The following is a 20,725-nucleotide window of genomic DNA, read 5'->3' as shown; positions in this document are numbered from 1 at the left end:
TCCAGGGAGCCATCCTCACCACCATGCTGGTGACCAGAAACTTCTCAGGTGAGGGGGGCATCTGGGTCTTCACATTTAGAATGGCATTAGTGTTCTTCTGCGTTCTAGTCCGTCAAAGTAATCCAAAGATAGGCAATAATACATTCTGTGTGTTCAGAGGTTTAGTGTCCTTACCTCGGATTGAATTTCCCTCGGAGAGGAAACTGCCTTGAACGCTCTCTCAACCACTTCCCTAAGTAGACTCATTGAGCTTTTTGTTGTTATATCGACTTTATAAATAAGATAGTGACATTTATAATAAGGAGCATTGTAGAGTGCAGATGTTTGTCCTTGTATACATCCACAACCCACCTGCGTGCCAAGTACACTGGGATACTAAGTTCTATGGCCCACGTTTCCTGGCTAATTGAGACATTTCAGACTATAATTTAAAATCCCAGCAGTACGTAAAGAGCTTATCTCAGCCTCGTCTGAAGGCCACTCTATAAAGCACTATCGTGAAGGACAGACATTTGACATAGAGCTCTCTGCTCGTAAGAAAGTAGTGTTGTGTGTACAATGTTGCTTCATAACTGTCACTTGTTGATCTCAGTGTTTTTTTGTGGCAATCTTTTGTTATAGTCGTTTGTGATCAATGATAGATCATTGAAGTTTTTTTTGTTAACATCGATTGTGCACACTGGGGTAAGTATCGGTAGGATATACAGCTTGTAGACCATGGGTGTATCTGCCCGCCCTCCTCACATCATCTATGAGATGAAAAAGGTGGGTGAGTGGTGTGAACGGGGGGGGGGGCACTTAAAGAAGTAAGTGACACTGTGCTCTAGAGAGGCCACGCCTCTTGCCTGGTTGGTCCCTCCCAACTGAATGCCTCTCTGTCCAATAGTGGGCCGACAGCACACCAGCCCTGCGGCCACCACCAGCACAGCTGCTCTTGCTTCAGAAGGTATGTTAGTGAGGGCAGGGGAGCCGCAGTAGCCTGGCACTGTGCCAACACTGCCCCCTGGTTTGTTAGCATGTAGCCTGGAGTGCCCGCCACTGACCCTTGGTTCCCCCCCCACCCCTCACTTACCTGCGCACTGGCACATACTCTACAGCTCTAGAGTGGCCATCCTCCTAACAAGACATCCCACAGACACATACACACACACCCAACCCAGCCTAAAACCCCAAACAGCAAGCAATGCAGGTGTTGAAGCACGTTGGCTAGGAAAAACTCCAGAGAAAGGCCAAAACCTAGGAAGAAACCTAGAGAGGAACCAGGCTATGAGGGGTGGCCAGTCCTCTTCTGGCTGTGCAGGGTGGAGATTATAACAGAACATGGCCAAGATGTTCAAATGTTCATAAATGACCAGCATGGTCAAATAATAGGTCTGGGACAGGTAGCACATCCGGTGAACAGGTCAGGATGCCATAGCCGCAGGCAGAACAGTTGAAACTGGAGCTGCAGCACGGCCAGGTGGACTGGGGACAGCAAGGAGTCATCATGCCAGGTAGTCCTGAGGCATGGTCCCATGGAGAGAGAGAGAGAGAGAGAGAGAAAGAACGAATTAGAAAGAGCATACTTAAATTCACACAGGACACCAGATAAGACAGGAAAAGTACTCCAGATATAACATAAAGACCCTAGCCCCCCGACACATAAACTACTGCAGCATAAATACTGGAGGCTGAGACAGGAGGGGTCAGGAGACTGTGGCCCCATCCGATGATACCCCCGGACAGGGCCAAACAGGAAGGATATAACCCCACCCACTTTGCCAAAGCACAGCCCCTACACCACTAGAGGGATATCTTCAACCACCGACTTACCATCCTGAGACAAGGCCGAGTATAGCCCACAAAGATCTCCGCCACGGCACAACCCAAGGGGGGTGCCAACCCAGACAGGAAGATCACATCAGTGACTCAACCCACTCAAGTGACGCACCCCTCCTAGGGACGGCATGAAAGAGCACCGGTAAAGCCAGTGACTCAGCCCCTGTAATAGGGTTAGAGGCAGAGAATCCCAGTGGAAAGAGGGGAACCGGCCAGGAAGGGACAGAACCCTCTGAGTGATCCAGGACTCTGGACCAAGGCTGGCCCTCCCTAAGGCTTACACGGAACCCAAACCGGCTGCGCGCGTGCGCCATCGTGCATACATTTATTTTGTCCCCTCACACCAAACACGATCACGACACACAGGTTAAAATATCAAAACAAACTCTGAACCAATTACACTAATTTGGGGACAGGTCGAAAAGCATTAAACATTTATGGCAATTTATCTAGTTAGCTTGCACTTGCTAGCTAATTGGTCCTGGGATATAAACATTAGGTTGTTATTTTACCTGAAATGTACAAGGTCCTCTACTCCGACAAATAATCCACACATAAAACAGTCAACCGAATCGTTTCTAGTCATCTCTCCTCCTTCCAGGCTTTTTCATCTTTGAACTTATATGGTGATTGGCATCTAAACTTTCATAGTATTACCATGACAACCAGCAACACAGTTCATTTTTCAATCACCCACGTGGGTATAACCAATGAGGAGATTGCACGTGGGTACCTGCTTCTATAAACCAATGAGGAGATGGGAGAGGTAGGACTGCGTCAGAAATAAAAGGAGTTCTATTTTAGCCCTTGAAAATGCATTAACATTGTGTGATGTTCTAAAGAAATGAGAATTGAAGATGACAGACATAGTTCTCATTGTCACACGCGCACTCTCTCACGTAGGTAGGGAGTCAAATCAAATCAAATTGTATTTGTCACATGCTTCGTAAACAACAGGTGTGGACTAACAGTGAAATGCTTACTTACGGGCCCTTCCCAACAATGCAGAATGAAAGAAAATAGAGAAATAATAGAAAAGTAAAACACGTAATAATCGATACACAACGAGTAACGATAACTTGGCCATATACACTGGGTACCAGTACAGAGTGGATGTGCAGGGATACGAGGTAATTGAGGCAGATATGTAAATATAACTAGGAATAAAGGGACAGATAATAAACAGTAACAGCAGCGTATGTGATGAGTCAAAAAGGTTCTATGCAGATAGTCCGGGTAGCTATTTAGTTAACTGTTTAACTAGCTATTTAGCAGTCTTATTGCTTGAGGGTAGAAGCTATTCAGGCTCATCTTGGTTCCAGACTTGGTGCATCAGTAATGCTTGCCGTCTGGTAGCAGAGAGAACAGTTTATGACTTGGGTGGCTGGAGTCTTTGACAATTACACCGCCTGGTATAGAGGTCCTGGATGGCAGGAAGCTCGGCCCCAGTGATTTACTCAATTTCGGCCCCGTCGATGTGAATGGGGGCGTGCTCGGCCGTCCTTTCCCTGTAGTCCATGATCAGCTCCTTTGTCATGCTGACATTAAGAGAGAGGTTGTTGTCGTGGCACCACACGGCCAGGTCTCTGACCTCCCTATAGGCTGTTTCATTGTCGTCGTCGATCAGGCCTACCACTGTCGTGTCGTCTACAAACTTAATGATGATGTTGGTTAGTCTGCTATATTCAGAGCTGTCTGAGGCTGTGTGATAGCAGACAGAATTCTCCTTTCCATAATAATTACATTTGTCAGGTGACAATGGCCTTATTTTGTCTATATTCAGACATATTTCACACTTTTAACATTAACCTGATTTAGCTTAGGTTATTAATGCACACTAAGTCACAGCACTGATACAATAGGACTGTGTGTGTGTGTGCATGCACAATATGTGTGCCAGTCTACCTACCTAGTGTGTGCATGTCTCTTTCTTTCCACGAAATAACTCTTTGTCAACGAACGTTTGGGCTCTAAAAACAAAATAACAATCAAACGCACACACCCTACTTTCCCTCCGCAAATCAGTCCAATCAAACACCCACACCCTACTTTCCCTCCGCAAATCAGTCCAATCAAACACCCACACCCTACTTTCCCTCCGCAAATCAGTCCAATCAAACACCCACACCCTACTTTCCCTCCGCAAATCAGTCCAATCAAACACCCACACCCTACTTTCCCTCCGCAAATCAGTCCAATCAAACACCCACACCCTACTTTCCCTCCGCAAATCAGTCCAATCAAACACCCACACCCTACTTTCCCTCCGCAAATCAGTCCAATCAAACACCCACACCCTACTTTCCCTCCGCAAATCAGTCCAATCAAACACCCACACCCTACTTTCCCTCCGCAAATCAGTCCAATCAAACACCCACACCCTACTTTCCCTCCGCAAATCAGTCCAATCAAACACCCACACCCTACTTTCCCTCCGCAAATCAGTCCAATCAAACACCCACACCCTACTTTCCCTCCGCAAATCAGTCCAATTAACATCCACAGATCTTAATCAATTCCCAGTTGATGCTAATACCCCACAGCCTCATTGCATTCGCCTGCATGGACTGGCACCTCCAACCAGCCAGCATGTATCTGTGCCTCTGCAAGCCTGCATGGGTTACCAGATGCACCTGGGTGGTTCTGATTTCTTTCTCGTTTTATCTCTTTCGGTGTTGCTTGCTCCGTTTGATTTCTTCCCGTCGTGAACCTTCCTATGGTGAAAGAACAGCACTATGTCACTGGCAGCTTGAGTTGGTTGGTGATGGGTCACGCCCACAGAAGCTTTGAGTAACACTTGGACACGACTCCTCGGCCCTTTCTGTTGCTGTTTGTTGTCTTGTTTCTCCCATCTGGATGATAGATGAAATTCAATTGTTTTAATTGCAGCAGTTGAACGAAGATATATTGGTTACGGCTTACAACCGCAGTACAGTCTAGGCTTTAGATGCCTGGCAGGCAGGGTGTCTCCCTTTTTTCCCCTACGATGCACCCTTTAGCTGGGCTGCACTCTAGGAGCTGAGCTGCACCCTGGGAGCTGTAGTTTGCTGTGGATAATGCATGCCAAGCTTTTGATATGACCCACCAACCACCATCGCATGAACCACCTGCGAACGAGCCCGAGTCCAATTTGTGCCTGTTGTCACGATATATGAAGATACTGACCTTTAAAAAACAAACATCTTGCCCTTTTTTCCCCTTGCCCTCCTTCCTACATTTTTCAATGGAAGGTAAGGGACTTTGAGGATCTGTGAGACCTGATTGAAGGTTATCACATATATGTGTTTGTGTGTCTATTTTTCTCCGTCTCTGTGTCTCTCTGCGTGTTTATATGTCTCACTCTCTGTCGTTTTTCTTTTTCTACGTGAGCGTTTGCAATGTACTGCAATGTATGTACAGTGTGTGTGGCGTCGAGAGCATGTATGTGATATGTGATCATATGTCTGTGAGGCATGCTGAAAAGGAAACGGTACTGTTGTACCACCCTGCTCTCACTGTACATACAGGTACCCTGCTCCCTACAGTCTTCAATGTCCAAGCGTCAGATGACTACTGAGCAGGTCTTCTACTGAGCAGGTCTTCACCTCAGTGACCACAGAGGCTCGTGACATCACTGTCCTCTATTTTCCTCCGACAGTACTATGGCTCCTGGTTGATTGACGCTGGGCGTGGTTTGTTCTAGATTAGCCAGTCACGTCCTAATGTCTGTCCCTCTCCCTCTTCTGTTTCAGCATGCAAAAGTTTACTCAACAAGAAGTCGGATGGTGGAGTGAAGGTAAGGGGTTTTGAGCTGTATGGGAGCTCTGTGCCTCGTCTCTTTTTCTCTTCTTCTGTCTTTTGAGCTCTCTCTCTCTTCTGCTCTTGCTATATCTCTATTTTCCTGAGAAGTGCGTTGGCATTAGGAGACAGATTTCCAGTGTATGCCGTGGGAATAGAGAGACGTTTTGGTCTCCCCTTCCCCAAGACGTCTTACTTCTTAAGACGTCTCACAACTCAGTGTCTGTAATGTTTATAAAATGACAGGCAGTTGAAATATCGCTTGCTGGGGGGGAACGGTATTATAGGTTATTATAGATATATATTACTTCACTCTCCATATCAGCTGTCCAGATTGTGTAAATGGTATATAATCTACACCCATAGTAATTGATAGTAAAGTTATGATTTTCAGTTTGGATGTGTGTGAGTGTGTATCTTTGTGTGTGCAGACAGCTAGCACAGAAAGACAAGTAGGACGATTTTTTTCCACCAGCAAAACCTCTCCTCTGATCCTAAGTGATCCGAGTGATCCGCATGCTGAAAGATCATTGGTTTTCAACACGGAGTCAGTGCATGCAGTGAAGTGCCATGATCGACAAAGGCCAAACAATAACCAGGTCTAAAGCAACACAACCCGCCTTAACGTTAAAAAGAAAAGCTGCACATTCTAGTAGCTCCGACGCAATCATTTATTTACCAACGTTTCGAGAGCTAAGCCGTCTTCATCAGGGTGTCATGTCAAACACTGCAGGTCACAAGTATATATAGGTTTCCATTGGACACACGCAGGTGTTTAATCTGTGGCATGATATCATTGGTCATGATCATGAATTTGTTGAATATGACTTAACGGATCCATATTGCTTTACAGCTATGTCATTTTATTTTATTGGTGGAAAGCAACTCCCTCTATGTTTCCCGTTTGTCCTTCTTCAAGCTCCTGTGGATGTGTTTTTCTCTGTGGGATCTAACTGGCAGCTTCATTTTTCCCCCCTCTATTTTTATTGGTTCATTTTTCCCTATGATGCCCTGTTTTTCCCCTCCTCTCTGTTGCAATCTGTTCAGAAAAGGAAGTCCAGCTCCAGTGTTTGTTTGATGGTGAGATCTGCTTTGTCTTTCTCTATCTCCTTCTCTCTTTTGTTCCCTCTCTCTCTTTCTCTCTCGGTTGAGATGCTCGAGGGTCTGTGGCAGTTTGTCTTGTTGGAATTCCATTGGCTCTCTCAACTCCATCCAACATCTCCAGCATTCCCACCACCATAACCATTTCCCTTCCACAGAACCAGTATCTACAGTACACGGGCTAACACACGCATACATGCGCAAACAGACACGCAAGCAAATGCACACACGCAAAAGAAACACACACCAGCCCGTTCCTGCATCTGCATTTCCCCTCAATGCTCTCCCCAGCAGCCAGGCCAAGCCTACCTGTCTATGGATTCACTAGCCTACTGTCTACCCTCCCAGAGTAGGCCCTTCATCCCTCACATTGGCTCACAGCTCCAGGGTTGCCCAGAAAGAAGCTGTAGGTCAGTATCAAGCCAGAAACTCAAACCCCAAAACCATAGCCAAGGTCTCTCCCTCACAACCCTCCAAAGAGCCGGGAAAAAAGAACTGTAGCAGAAAAGAAATAGCATAGATAGGTCAGTGTTTTTTTTTTATGCAGGAAAAAACCTACGGAACATTTGTCTGTATAGGAGAGAGAACATTTGTCTGTATAGGAGAGAGACACACAAGTGACCCCCCATTCCACTTTTCCAGAGACGCACTGATTACCATGGCAATGGTAGTGTATCCCATGGCAGCAGACTTGGCCTAGCAACAGGAATAGGGTGCATTTGTGCCATTGTAAATATCTATATTTTCTGTTTCTTTATTTTTCAAGTTTTGGAGGATTTATTGAACCCTCATGTTTTTTTCCCCTTTAAGAGAAACTTTCTCTTTTTTTCCCACTTTTATTTTTTCTGTCTTGGTTGCCTACAAAATCATATTTAGCAGCAACAACCCAGTAGTGACCGATACATCTTTTGGGGAATGTCACAGGACAGAGAATGTCACAGGGTAAAGAACACTCTGAAATGGTCATCCAATCCCAGCCTGTAGTGACCAACAGGACAGGGGTAGTCAAATCCGCATTACTGCTGGCTCTATTTACTCCCTGGCAGTTGATTGACCAGTGTTACTGATTGACCAGAGATTCCAATCACCTGGTGTCCCAGGTCTGAATTACTCCGTGATTAGATGGGAATGATAGAAACCAGCAGTACTGCAGACCTTGAGGCCGGAATTGAGTAAGGATGGGGCACAAGAGATGTGGAGTGCTTGCATGTGCAGTCACCTACAGTACCTACACTAAATATACAGAAGTATGTGGACACCCCTTCAAATTAGTGGATTCAGCCACACCCGTTGCTGACAGGTGTATAAAATGGATCACACAGCCTTGTAATCTACATAGACATACATTGGCAGTAGAATGTCCTCACTGAAGAGCTCAGTGACTTTCAACGTGGCACCGTCATAGGATGCCACCTTTCCAACAAGTCAGTTCATCAAATTTCAGCCCTGCTATAGCTGCCCCGGTCAACAGTAAGTGCTGTTGTTGTGAAGTGGAAACATCTAGGAGCAACGACGTCTCACCCGTGAAGTGGTAGGCCACACACGCTCACAGAACGGGACCACCAAGTGCTTAAGCGCGTAAAAATCGTCTGTCCTCAGTTGCAAAACTCACTACCAAGTTCAAAACTACATCGGGAAGCAATGTCAGCGCAATAACTGTTCATCGGAAGCTTCATGAAATAGGTTTCCATGGCCGAGCAGCCATACACAAGCCTAAGATCAACAATGTACAATGCCAAGCGTCGGCTGGGGTGGTGTAAAGCATGCCGCTGTTAGACTCTGGAGCAGTGAGGAATCATGCTTCACCATCTGGCCGTCTGACGGACGAATCTGGGTTTGTCGGATGCCAAGAGAACGTTACCTGCCCAATGCATAGTGCCAACTGTAAAGTTTGGTGGAGGAGGAATAATGGCCTGGGGCTATTTTTCATGGTTAGGGCTAGCCCCCTTAGTTCCAGTGAAGGGAAATCTTAACGCTACAGCATACAATGACATTCTAGACGATTCTGTGCTTCCAATTTTGTGGCAACAGTTTGGGGAAGGCCCTTTCCTGTTTCAGCATGACAATGCCCCCGTGCACAAAGCGAGGTCCATACAGAAATGATTTGTTGAGATCGGTGTGCAAGAACTTGACTGGCCTGCACAGAGCCCTGACCTCAACCCCATCGAAGACCTTAGGAATGAATTGGAACGCTGACTGCGAGCCAGTCCTAATTGCCCAACATCAGTGCTGGACCTCACTAATACTCTTGTGGCTGAATGGAAGCAAGTCCCCGCAGCAATGCTCCAACATCTAGTGGAAAGCCTTTCCAGAAGAGTGGAGGCTGTTATTGCAACAAAGAGGGGGGGGGGGGACCAACTCCATTTTAATGCCCATGATTTTGAAATGAGATGTTCGACAAGCAGGTGTCCACATACTTTTGGCCATGTAGTGTACCTCACATGTCTTTGGCTGCATTTACACAGACAGCCAAATTTTGATCATGTTTTACTAATTGGTCTTTTGACCAATCAGATCTGCACTGAAAAATATCTTATGTGAAAAGATCTGATGTGATTGGTCAGAATACCAGTGAGTACAAAAAATAACAGAATCGGGCTGCCTGTGTAGACGTAGCCATAGAGCCTCATTGGGGCCCACTGTAAGGATTCATCCCACAGCCTGGACCCCTCTTCTCTGGCCATCCTGCACCACCTCACCCACCCCAGCACTATCTCAAGCCCCATGCTTACCACCACTGCACACTCCCCACAACACCATACACACTCCATGAAAAGATATGCTATGTAGAGTAGCTGTCATTTGTGGTTTGGGTTTGAATGTAGGTCAGCTGTTTTTCAGTCTAATTGTAAAAGGTATATTATATTGAATTGAAATGGGAATCTGTGAGCCTACCAGGAAAATGAATCAATAAATTGTATTTAAAGCTAGTCTAAATTATATTTATAACATTGATATAGTGTAGTGTAGCGTAAATAAAGCTCATGATGCATATAAGTTATATTCTTCAAGAATCAATGGGTAAATATTATTAATTTCTAAGTTAAAAAATGGATGTAGCAATTAAGGATTCTAGTTTTAAGAGATGACGCCGTCTTAACGATGACAGCTCGTGTTCTCTTTGATGTAAAGATTCCGATGTTAGAAATATACAGTAGGCTACACAGTATTATAGTCTTATCAGAGTCAGGTTCTCTACCCCAGAGCTGGAACGGCTCAACTAGACACGGAAGCTTTGCTTGTATTACTCTTGGGATGGAATGAGTGTTTAACATGCTCTCTTCAAACCTATTGTGGGTCCATTAAAACCATAAGAATGTCCATATTGCTTAGAACAATAATACTACAATCAAATGTGCCCACCATCACAACCATCTCATCCCCTTTCATGGGTAGTTGTGATTATTTAGCCGGTAGTTTCTGTTATAAGAGAAGGAGAGGAGTGGTAGCACCGGACTAATGTCTGACGCGTGTACTGTAGGTTCAGTTTCTGGGGAAGGTGAGCATTGAGCTGGGCCTTGTTCAGTATCGGTGTGAGCACGTCAGAGACGGTGTCAAAAGGCTACTCTGTCTGGGACATTTTATCACCAGTAAAGTACTCCGGTACCAGCTGAAACCTCAACAGCATATTGCTCTTAACCTTTTATTGACAGATCCTACTTTTCAACACCTCTCATGAATTCATCTGTAAAGACTCTCTGTTAAAGGGACAGTTGCGATTTTAGTTGCATTCTTATTTGCCTTGAAGATATTCTAGGGCCTAGTGCTCTTTATTGACACAACAGTCAGGCTGTGGGGTTGTTGGCGAGAGGCTTTCTTCTCCATGCAACTTACTTTTCATTGTCTTACTCAGGAAATCCTCCAGATACATACATGCCTAAACCTTTTGGGAGAAACAACAACCTTCTCATCAAGGCCTTTCACTGCATGCGCAGACTCAGACAACTAGGCACCGCTAGTCACTTACTCTTCATTCCTTAACCAGATTCTGTAGCCATCTGATATTGGCTGTCTGGGTTGACTCTTTGTGGTCCATAGATGTTAAGTGCTTGTTCTGATCTGATTCCACAAGGTGGTGCAGACTGTGTTCCATGCTGTCCCCGGGGACAGTGGTTTCTTTACCCTGGCAGGTACCAATCAATGTTGAGATTGAAGTGCTGGGTCCTGTCTACTTCTACTCTCAAAGTCGTTAAGAGATTTTTACAATGTGTTCGATATTCCTGTGTATTTAGAAATGTTACTACCGTGTGCAATATCTGCAAAGATTGTAGACTGTAATGCAACAAGAGAAATCACACTCAAGAGGTAGACACGGACTCAAAACCACTTCAAACACCCAATTGGAGACCTCCACACAGGCATTTCCGAAATGAAAGAAAATCGCTAAATTAATTTAGCGTGTCAAGAATGTACATTTGCTCGCACAGAAGTGTCAATGTCTTCAGAGCGCGTCTTTCTGCACCTACAAATTCCTTTTGACTTTCAAAAGAGGCAGTAATTTTATGTATCAAAGGGAAAACACTGCTGCTGAATTAAAGCAAGTGCGTAGTGCACACTGTACAGACAACAATTGTCCCTGGAAAAACACCATCCGGACACATTGGCAGGCGCACTGCAGGCGTAAGTCTCTGCAGACAACATTGTTTACTGTAGCCTGAAGAAGATATCTCTTCCATGACACACACTCACCGACCTGCACCTCAGCCTCGTAGACTGGGGCTGAACAGTCCCATGGGTCTGCCTACATATATACATACAGTATACTCTGTAGAAGTCATTTTGTGTTGTTGTTTTTTTTGCCCCAGCCGCAGACAAACAACAGTAAAAACAGTGTAGTGAGCAGTACCAGCAGCACCAAAGACAGCAGCATATCATCTTCAGCACCAATGGTATCTCATCTATACTTGGTTTCTCTCATTGTTGCTTTACTCCCCCTGTTCCGTTGGATTAGTCCCTAAGTTTGTGTTCAGTTCTTGCTTTTTGCCATCTGTTTGTCTCATCCCCTCTTTATTGACTCTCCCTTTTCTTTCTCCCTCCGTTCCTTCCACCCTCTCCTCTTCACCTCCATTTTGAAAAAAAGTGTGATGTTGACGATGGTTTTGATGGTTTTTAAACCGAACAACTGGTTTGTGCCTGTGACCCACTCTCACTAGGCTCCTGTTATACCCAATCCTACTTTCTTGTCAAAGACAGACATGTATGACAACGCACAACAAAACATACACAGATAATGGTATTTTAGAATATATTCACAATGTCACGATTGAATGTTCCTAGGGGTCCGTTGTGGGTATTTGTATTTGTCCCGTGATAATGCTGGGGATTTGATATGCTACACATTTACAGGACGCTAGCTCAATAACCGGGGTGTGTCAAAATATATATATTTTTTAACTTGATACCAAATTCAAAACAAGGAAATTCAAAAGCTCATTAAAACCATGGGTAAAACAGGATCCAGAAATGTCAGGAAACAGAGATATCCCAATTGTATGGAATATGCAGTCCCTCTATCTACACGTATCTCCTTGTGAACCCTTCCCCCAGGGCACCCACACAACATTTCAATAATACAACTCATCTATAGTGACATTGAACCTCCCTTTCCAGTCCTGTCTCTGCCCCTCTACTCTGTTAACAGAACATTTACAGGGGAAGGAAAGAACTGTGGGGAAAAGCCTAGAGGCATGTATAGTGGTGTCTGTCAGACAAACTACTGAGCTCCAGTGACCTGAGAGAGACTAGAAACCTGTAGGAGGGAGAGAATCTTAGCCAGGGTGTTTGGCAAGGGTGTTTGGCAAGAATTGTGGAATGTCAATCAGGCACCCAGCAGGGCTCTACACTGACATTTTTAACAATGAGCACGTGTTCGCCTAAGTTGAAAAATGTAGGCACACACAAAGACATTTAGGAGCACAATGCTAAATATTTGAGGTGAGAAGGCTAGAATCCTTCATTTTTCTAGGCGCACTGCTGCTCCTAAATTCACATTCCAGGTCGCATATACAAGTAACATGGTCGCACTCTAGAGCCCTGCCCAGGCTAAGTGAAACCCTTTTCTATCAGAGCCAAATCACTCTAGAGCCCTGCCCAGGCTAAGACAAACCCTTTCTATCAAAGCCAAATCACTCTAGAGCCCTGCCCAGGCTAAGACAAACCCTTTTCTATCAGAGCCAAATCACTCTAGAGCCCTGCCCAGGCTAAGACAAATCCTTTTCTATCAGAGCCAAATCACTCTAGAGCCCTGCCCAGGCTAAGAGAAACCCTTTTCTATCAGAGCCAAATCACTCCAGCCCTGCCCAGGCTAAGAGAAACCCTTTTCTATCAGAGCCAAATCACTCTAGAGCCCTGCCCAGGCTAAGACAAACCCTTTTCTATCAGAGCCAAATCACTCTAGAGCCCTGCCCAGGCTAAGAGAAACCCTTTTCTATCAGAGCCAAATCACTCTAGAGCCCTGCCCAGGCTAAGAGAAACCCTTTTCTATCAGAGCCAAATCAGAGGACCACCTCCATCAAAATGATTGGGAAGTTTCTTACTCTTCTCCAGTAGGGCTACCGGTAAGCTATTTGCTGTTGTTGTGGATTCATTGGCTGATGTGGTCAGTGTTAAAGGATGGTTTGTCTCTCTGGGTCACCGCTCAGTTGATCTGTCAGTCATCCCAAGACAGTGCTGTCTATGCCATATCAGCCTCCAAGCTTTTTCTGATCAGCTACGATGCATAAACGTCCCAAAGGGCAGAATGTCAGGCTCTGTGGTACCATTTAAAGGGACAGTGCAACAATCTGGCGACTAAGCCCTTCTTTCTACTAACCCAGAGATTAACTCATGGATACCATTTGTATGTCTCTGCGTGACTTAATTGCCAAAACGTCGCACCATCCCTTTAACCTAATGGCCTCGTTATCTGAGGGACTGCATCTTCATATGTAGGTGGTTTTGTTGAGATTGAGTCTGTAGTCCAGTGTCCTGTGGGAAGGTCCAGGGGTGTGCTATGTGGGAGTGCATTGGGGGTGTCTGTGATGCAGTTTTGTAAGCTATTAGGCGCTTTTGCGATGAGTGTTTCCATGGTGACTGACTGTGACGGCATGGTCTAGGTTGGAGGGGGGGGGGGCTGCTGATCCAATCTCCTAGCCAGTCAATCCCCTCATCCTCAATTCAGACTTTGCAGCCTTTTCTGTCTGTGTGTGTGTCCCCTCTCCTCTGTTTCTTTACGTTGTAGAGGCCCCTTCTACGTCTGATAGCGCCAATGATAAGTGACATAGTCCATAGCTCCTTCCTCTAGTGAAATGGGGTAGTTTGTAGTATGGTCTACTTCTCAAAACCCCATCCTGTCTCGTCGCCCCCCCATGACGGAGCCCCTCTGCTGCCTCTGTGCTGTTGCGTGTGTGCTTGGCGCTGTGTGTGTGTGTTTACATGCATCGGGCGTGTGGACTGTGTGTGTCCCACACGCCCTGGGCCTTCCCTGGTGGTCGCCGCATGTTAAACTCTCTCCTGCTTCCCCTAGGAACCACAGACCACTGTCGTGCACAACCCAGCTGACGGCACCAAGGTAAGCCACTACTGCACCTCTCTAATCCCATAGCCGCTATAGGCTAATACTAATACTAATGCTAAAATACCTTAGCGTGGTTACTAAGGTATCTCAGAATGGCTGGAGCTCTACTAAGATACCTTAGAGCGACGCTGAGGCCATGAACGCTTAACCACTCCACGTCTACTGACAGTCACACTAACTTAGTCGCACTAACCCTCAAAACACACAAGCCGCAACTGCTGCAACAGTCCCTCACTCGCCCAACTGGCTCAGCCACCAAAAAAGTCACACACACCGAAAAAGTCACAAACACATACCCTTAACACAGAGTTTGTACACCACCTCACCAAAAGGCTGTGTTTGGTGTGGGTCCTCATGCGCTCGCCCTCCTGTCTGCCTGGCTGGTTTGTGCAGGGTTTGTGTTCCTCCGAGAGGAGCGTCCGTCCACCTGGGAAAGGCCCCATCCAAGTCATTCCTCAGCACACAGACTAACTCTTTTTCCTCCTGTTATATCTCTGTCTCTCCTCCTCCTCTCTGTCCTCCATGTTTCTGTCCATCACTCGTCTCCCCTACAGGGCTCTACAGAGAGCTGTAACATCACAGAAGAGGAGGATGTGAAAGGTAGGAAAGGTATGCCCAACGTTCATCTACTCTGCATGTTTTCGCACGTCTTCTATCTATATATCTGTCTGCAAAAGTGTTGGTCAGAAAGACAGGGCTAGAGTTCAAGATGGGCCTCAGATCTTGGCCAGTGGATCCTCTTGAGGTAGTATATATTATACACGTGATTGAAGAAGCCATAGTTATCTGAGAAATGGGGATACATAAATGATCATTCATGTGTTCCTGTGTTGTCAATCCTTCTCCTTCATTTCTTTAGAAAGAGAATCGATTATGATCAAGGCCTGGGAAGCCTTTGATGGCCTGAGTTAACTGTCAGGCTGGTGTCTGGGCCTGTGAGCATCTGGGAAATGTACCCTATAGGAGAGGTAAACACAGATGGAAGGTGTTTGTAAATGAGTATACATTATATGGCTAGAGAGGGAATGAGGAAGCACTGCCATATTGGAGAATAGCCTTTCCTTTGGTCCTTACAGCTGCTGTGGAGAAGTCAAAGAAGTTAGTATTCCTACAGAGTGAAAGGAAATGTCTTGCTGAGAATGAAAAATAGCACAGTAGTCTTAGCTTTTCAGACTGTGAGAGACGGAGCTGAATACTGGGTGGTCTAGCCGTGGACGTAGACTATGCTTTGTCTGAACAAATTACAAAACTAGCACATGAAGGCCTTATATGTCTTTAGAAAGTCCCTAGTTTCCCTATTCTTGGTCTCACAGTTCCCCTGGGCTTAAAGAGTTGGGACTCCACCACTCTAAAACCTGTGTGTGTGTGTGTGTGTGTGTGTGTGTGTGTGTGTGTGTGTGTGTGTGTGTGTGTGTGTGTGTGTGTGTGTGTGTGTGTGTGTGTGTGTGTGTGTGTGTGTGTCTGTGTGTGTGTGTTTGCTTGCGCATGTGCGCTATCAGTCTGCACTCAGAGCTCAATAACATGGATAACAGAGCTGTCCTGTTCAGAAGTCGTCAAACGATGGGTTTGCAGGTGTGAAAACGTGGCCTTTTTACTGCTCGTCCAAACTGCTGTGTTTACATAACAACTTCGTCCTATTTTAACTGGTTGCTTAAACAGTGTTAACAAGTGGTGGGCGAGGGGCTGCGCTGCAGGCTTTTACAAGGGCACCCTCGTTTCAAGTCATCAGGAGATATAGCAACAGACTCCAGGACCGACAGGCTCTCTGGCACTGACGTCATCCTACCGACGAGCGAAAAGGCCCCACATTCTGAGAGAGGGTGACAAAATGTGCCAACACAGAGGCCTCTTTCAGGTCTTAAACACAGAGACACAGATATAGACGTGCACTCATAGACACCGGAATCGATGAAAGTCAAACGTCGTACAGTATTTCCAGAGACCTACAGAACCTTCAGAAAGTATTCACACACCGCAACTTTTTCCACATTTTGTTGTGTTACAGCCTCAATTTAAATCTGATTCAATTTAGATGTTTGGTCACTGACCTACACACAATACCCAATAATGTCAAAGTGGAATTATGTTTTTTGAAGTTTTTACAAATTAATAAAAAATTAAAAGCTGAAATGTCTGAAAAGTATTCAACCCCTTTGTTATGACAAGCCTAAATGAGTTAATGAGTAGACGTTTGCTTAACAAGTCACATAATAAGTTGCATGAACTCACTATGTGCAATAATAGTTGAACATGATTTTTGAATGACTACCTCATCTCTGTACCCCACCATACAATTATCTGAAAGGTCCCTCAGTCGAGCAGTGTATTTCAAAAACAGATTCAACAACAAAGACCAGGGAGGTTTTCCAATTCCTTGCCAAGAAGGGCACCAATTGGTAGATGGGAAAAAAAAAATTGACATTGAAGATCCTTTGAACATGGTGAAGTTATTAATTACACTTTGGATGGTATATCAATACACACAGTCACTACAAAGATACAGGCGTCCTTCCTAACTCAGTTGCTGGAGATTAAGGACACCGCTCAGTCCAATGAGGCCAATGGTGACTTTAAAACAGTTAGAGTTTAATGGCTGTCATAGGAGAAAACTGAAGATGGACTCCACAATACTAACCTAATTGACAGCGTGAAAAGATGGAAGCGTGTACTGAATAAAATATACATTCATCCTGGTTGCAACAAGGCACTAAAGTAATACTGCAAAAAATGTGGCAAAGCAATTCACTTTTTATCCTGAATACAAAAGTGTTATATCTGAGGCAAATCCAATACAACGTGTAGTGGTGACTGCGTCATGTTACGGGTATGCTTGTAATCATTAAGGACTGGGAAGTTTTTCAGGATAAAAAATAAAAGGAATGGAGCTAAGCTCAGGCAAAATCCTAGAGGAAAACCTGGTTCAGTCTGCTTTTCACCAGACACTGGGAGATTAATTCACCTTTTAGCAGGACAATAACCTAAAACACAAGGCCAAATCTACACTGGAGTTGCTTTCCAAGAGGGCAGTGAATGTCCTTGAGTGGCCAAGCTAGAATTTTGACTGAAATCTGCTTGGAAATGTATGGCAAGACCTGAAAATGGTTGTTTAGCAATTATCAACAACCAATTTGACAGAGCTTGAAGAATTTTGAAAATAATAATGGACAAGTGTTTCAAATTTCAGGTTTGAAAATCTCTTAGGGATTTACTCAGAAAGACTCTGTAGCTTTAATTGCTGCCAAAGGTGATTTTAACATAGGAAAGGAGCGCTTCTTTGGTTTATATACTGAACAAAAATATAAAAAAACGCAACATGTAAGGTGTTGGTCCCATGTTTCATGAGGTGAAATAAAAGATCCCAGAAATTGTCCATATGCACAAAAAGCCTATTTCACTGAAATGTTGTGCAGAAATGTGTTTACATCCCTGTTAGTGAGCATTTAACCGTTGCCAAGATAATCCATCCACCTGACAGGTGTGGCATATCAAGAAGCTGATTAAACGGCATGATCATTACACAGGTGCACCTTGTGCTGGGGACAATAAAAGGCTAGTCTAAAATGTGTAGTTTTGTCACCGAACACAATGCCACAGATGTCTCAAGTTTTGAGGGAGTGTGGAATTGGAATGCTGACTGCATTTAATGTTAATTTCTGTGCGCCCCTGCCCAGTCATGTGAAATCCCATAGATTAGGGCCTAATGAATTTATTTCAATTGACTGATTTCCTTATATGAACTGTAACTCAGTGAAATCTTTGAAATTGTTGGATGTTGTGTTTATATTTTTGTTCAGTATAGTTAATCCATGAGGTGCTCTTTGATCATGGGATAAAATACTACAGTATACAAAGAAGTTGATGCTGGATAGTAAACTATGCCGGAACAGACATTGTGCAAACTAACTCCCAGAAGTAATCAAAGCACACTCATGTAGTGGAACAATTTAAAAGCCTTTAATGTTTTACGGCTTATGCGTGGCGAGAATAACAAGACACAGACGTGTTGCGGCTACAACACTTTATCAGGGTGACAAAGAATAGTGGTGAACAAATGGGTGTATATCCCAGCTCTCACAGGAAGTGATTCAAATCATTACCATACCAAAAGCTTGAGGAAGGAAACACATTTAAGATACAAAGATACACAAAACAAACATGGAATAATGCAAATGAAACACAACAAAATAAGTGCAATATCATAAAAGGAAAAAACAAATGGTGTACACATGAGCTCATGTTACCAAATTTAAGAGAACAATTTTTTTTCTCCCACAAAAACATTTTGTAAACCATATATATCTTACAGGAAGGGTGAATAATCAATTTCCTCATTTAGACCTAGCAATACAGTGACCCTTAGTTTAAAGATCCAGAACATTTTGCGTTAAAGGTGTTTGAGACGATCGCTAGAACTGGGAACCACTTCAATGGCCATGGCTTTCAGAGAGTTTGGGCTGCCATGGCCAACCTGTCTGTAATGTTTAGCCATATGATATTTGTTGTTAGCAGTCCTTATAGCATATGCATATTCAGACACCCTGTCCTTGAGCCTTCTCTTAGTACATCCTATGTAAAAGCGCCCACATGGCCACTCCAGCCTGTACACCACATAGGTCGTTTTGCTGTTGACAAAGGATTGCACTTTATAGGTTTTAGTCCACAAGGGTCCCCCAAACATATTTGTTTTTACAGTGTGATGGCAGTGATTGCACTTACCACATGGGAAGTTGCCTGTGGGCTTGGGGAGCTAACTTGTCTTAGTTACTAGGATGAGGTCGCTGCACACCAACTTATACTGTAAGAGAATGCTGAGAGTTCAGTGAACACGTCACACAGAGTAGGATCACTTTCAATGATGCTCCATTTACGTTTCATGATGTTCCTTAACCGTGGCTGCCTCTTGGTTCCGGGGGGTCCCAAAGTAAATTGGTTTGGGGTTTATTTATATTTTTGTTCTCCATTCTTACGAACATTTGGTAACGAGCTCATGTGTACACAGTTTTTTACTTTTATGATATTGCATTTATTATTTGATGTTACATTGTGTTTTTTTAATTCTCGCCACACATTAGCCGTAATACACTAAAGGCCTTTTCATTTTCCCACTACATGAGAGTGCTTTGATTACCTCTGGGAGTTTGTTTGCACAAAGGCTGTTCAGGCATTATTTACAAGCCAGCATCAACTTCTTTTTGTTCTACAGTGATTCTAACATGTATTGACTCGGGTGGTTGATTTTTCATGTTTTTTTTACCAATGTTAGAATTTTTATTTCTCTTTGACACTACAGACTATTTTATGTAGATCATTGACAAAAAGATAACAATTAACTCCTTACTTTACTACATCCCACTTTGTAACACAACAAAATGTGGAAAAAGTTAAGTTACAGTATGTTGTAGGAGAGAAAAGAGAAGCATTGGCAGAAAGTTGGAGTGACAGATTGGAACCCTCTTGTCTCCTCCACAGTGGAGCTGTATGACAGTATGCGTCTCGGTGGCTCTCAGCAACGATGTTGTTTCAAAAAGAGTGCTGTGAAGAGCTGCGATTGGGACATAGATACGGAGTGTTGGCCAAGTGGCTATACACACTCTCCTCCGAGGAGATTGGCACAGCTGGAATGTAAAATAAGGAGTTAACGTTGTGTCAGATATTGAACATGTAACACTGTGGTGTCTTCTGATTTGTGAGGTGCGTGTATGTTTCTCTGGCTAGTTGTTTCTCTGGCTAGTTGTGATGGAGACTCTCACACCCCTCCCTGTGTGTCTCTGTGTGCGGAGGTGGTGGGATATATAACGTGTGGCGGGTTTTGCTAGTGTATGGTCAGGTTGGGGGTGTACTGTTTTCTCTTGGTAAAATAGTAGAGTGTACAGAACTGTGTCTGATCCTCCTGTGTCTCTCTCTGGCGTGTGTGTGTTGCGGTGGGGGCAGTGTCTGCGTGCGGGTCTAGCGTGGACAGTGCAATGGTCAGCCAGTGCAGTGCCAGTGAGGAACAGACCCAGGCTCAGCCCCCTCACTGCCCACCCGCCTGTAAGTCAGCAGCAGTACCACCCCTCTCCTCTCAACTCTGACCTTTGTGTCCTTTCCCCCTATGAACTCATTTATATTGTCCCCATAATATTGTTCCCCTGAAGCTGTCTGTCCCCATAATACTATCCCCCTAAGACTGTCCCCATAATACTGTTCCTCCATTAATATTAGGGTCTAGATTCAATCCGTAGTGCTGTAGTTTCGTGTTGTAGCCCGATTGACATTTAAAGGCAATGTTCCCACTTTAGCGGAGACTGCATTCACGGTAAACAGCCTGCAGAAAATCTGTTTTCTGTGAATTACTATGATAACATTTAGTTTAGTCACCAAAACATCAGATAATGCTAACTATTTGTTTATGCTATTTTAACAACTAAAAAAATACAAGATACAAATGTCAAGACTGTTCTTTTTGAAGTGCTGAATATAACAATATATGCATAT

General features: G+C 44.4%; 1 protein-coding gene across 29 annotated transcripts in view; it reads left to right on the top strand.

Moving 5' to 3' along the window:
- Nucleotides 1-20,725, top strand: part of LOC109889919 (calcium/calmodulin-dependent protein kinase type II subunit gamma) — a 111,685-nt gene that overhangs the window by 78,950 nt on the left and 12,010 nt on the right. For 2 of the 29 annotated variants that reach the window (XM_031823505.1, XM_031823496.1), the window contains exons 12-18: nt 6-48; nt 887-946; nt 5,550-5,593; nt 11,502-11,585; nt 14,201-14,245; nt 14,806-14,860; nt 20,183-20,281. In XM_031823505.1, coding sequence (XP_031679365.1) covers nt 6-48; nt 887-946; nt 5,550-5,593; nt 11,502-11,585; nt 14,201-14,245; nt 14,806-14,860; nt 20,183-20,281 — 430 coding nt within the window. Of the gene's footprint in view, nt 1-5; nt 49-886; nt 947-5,549; nt 5,594-6,642; nt 6,676-11,501; nt 11,586-14,200; nt 14,246-14,805; nt 14,861-20,182; nt 20,282-20,725 lie in introns of all 29 variants that reach the window. The other 27 variants (XM_031823501.1, XM_031823507.1, XM_031823508.1 and 24 more) reach the window with 24 other exon arrangements.

The sequence above is a fragment of the Oncorhynchus kisutch genome, linkage group LG4 (genome assembly GCF_002021735.2).
Source record: "Oncorhynchus kisutch isolate 150728-3 linkage group LG4, Okis_V2, whole genome shotgun sequence".
NCBI classification, from domain to species: domain Eukaryota; kingdom Metazoa; phylum Chordata; class Actinopteri; order Salmoniformes; family Salmonidae; genus Oncorhynchus; species Oncorhynchus kisutch.
This window is presented reverse-complemented; position numbering and strand designations above follow the sequence as displayed.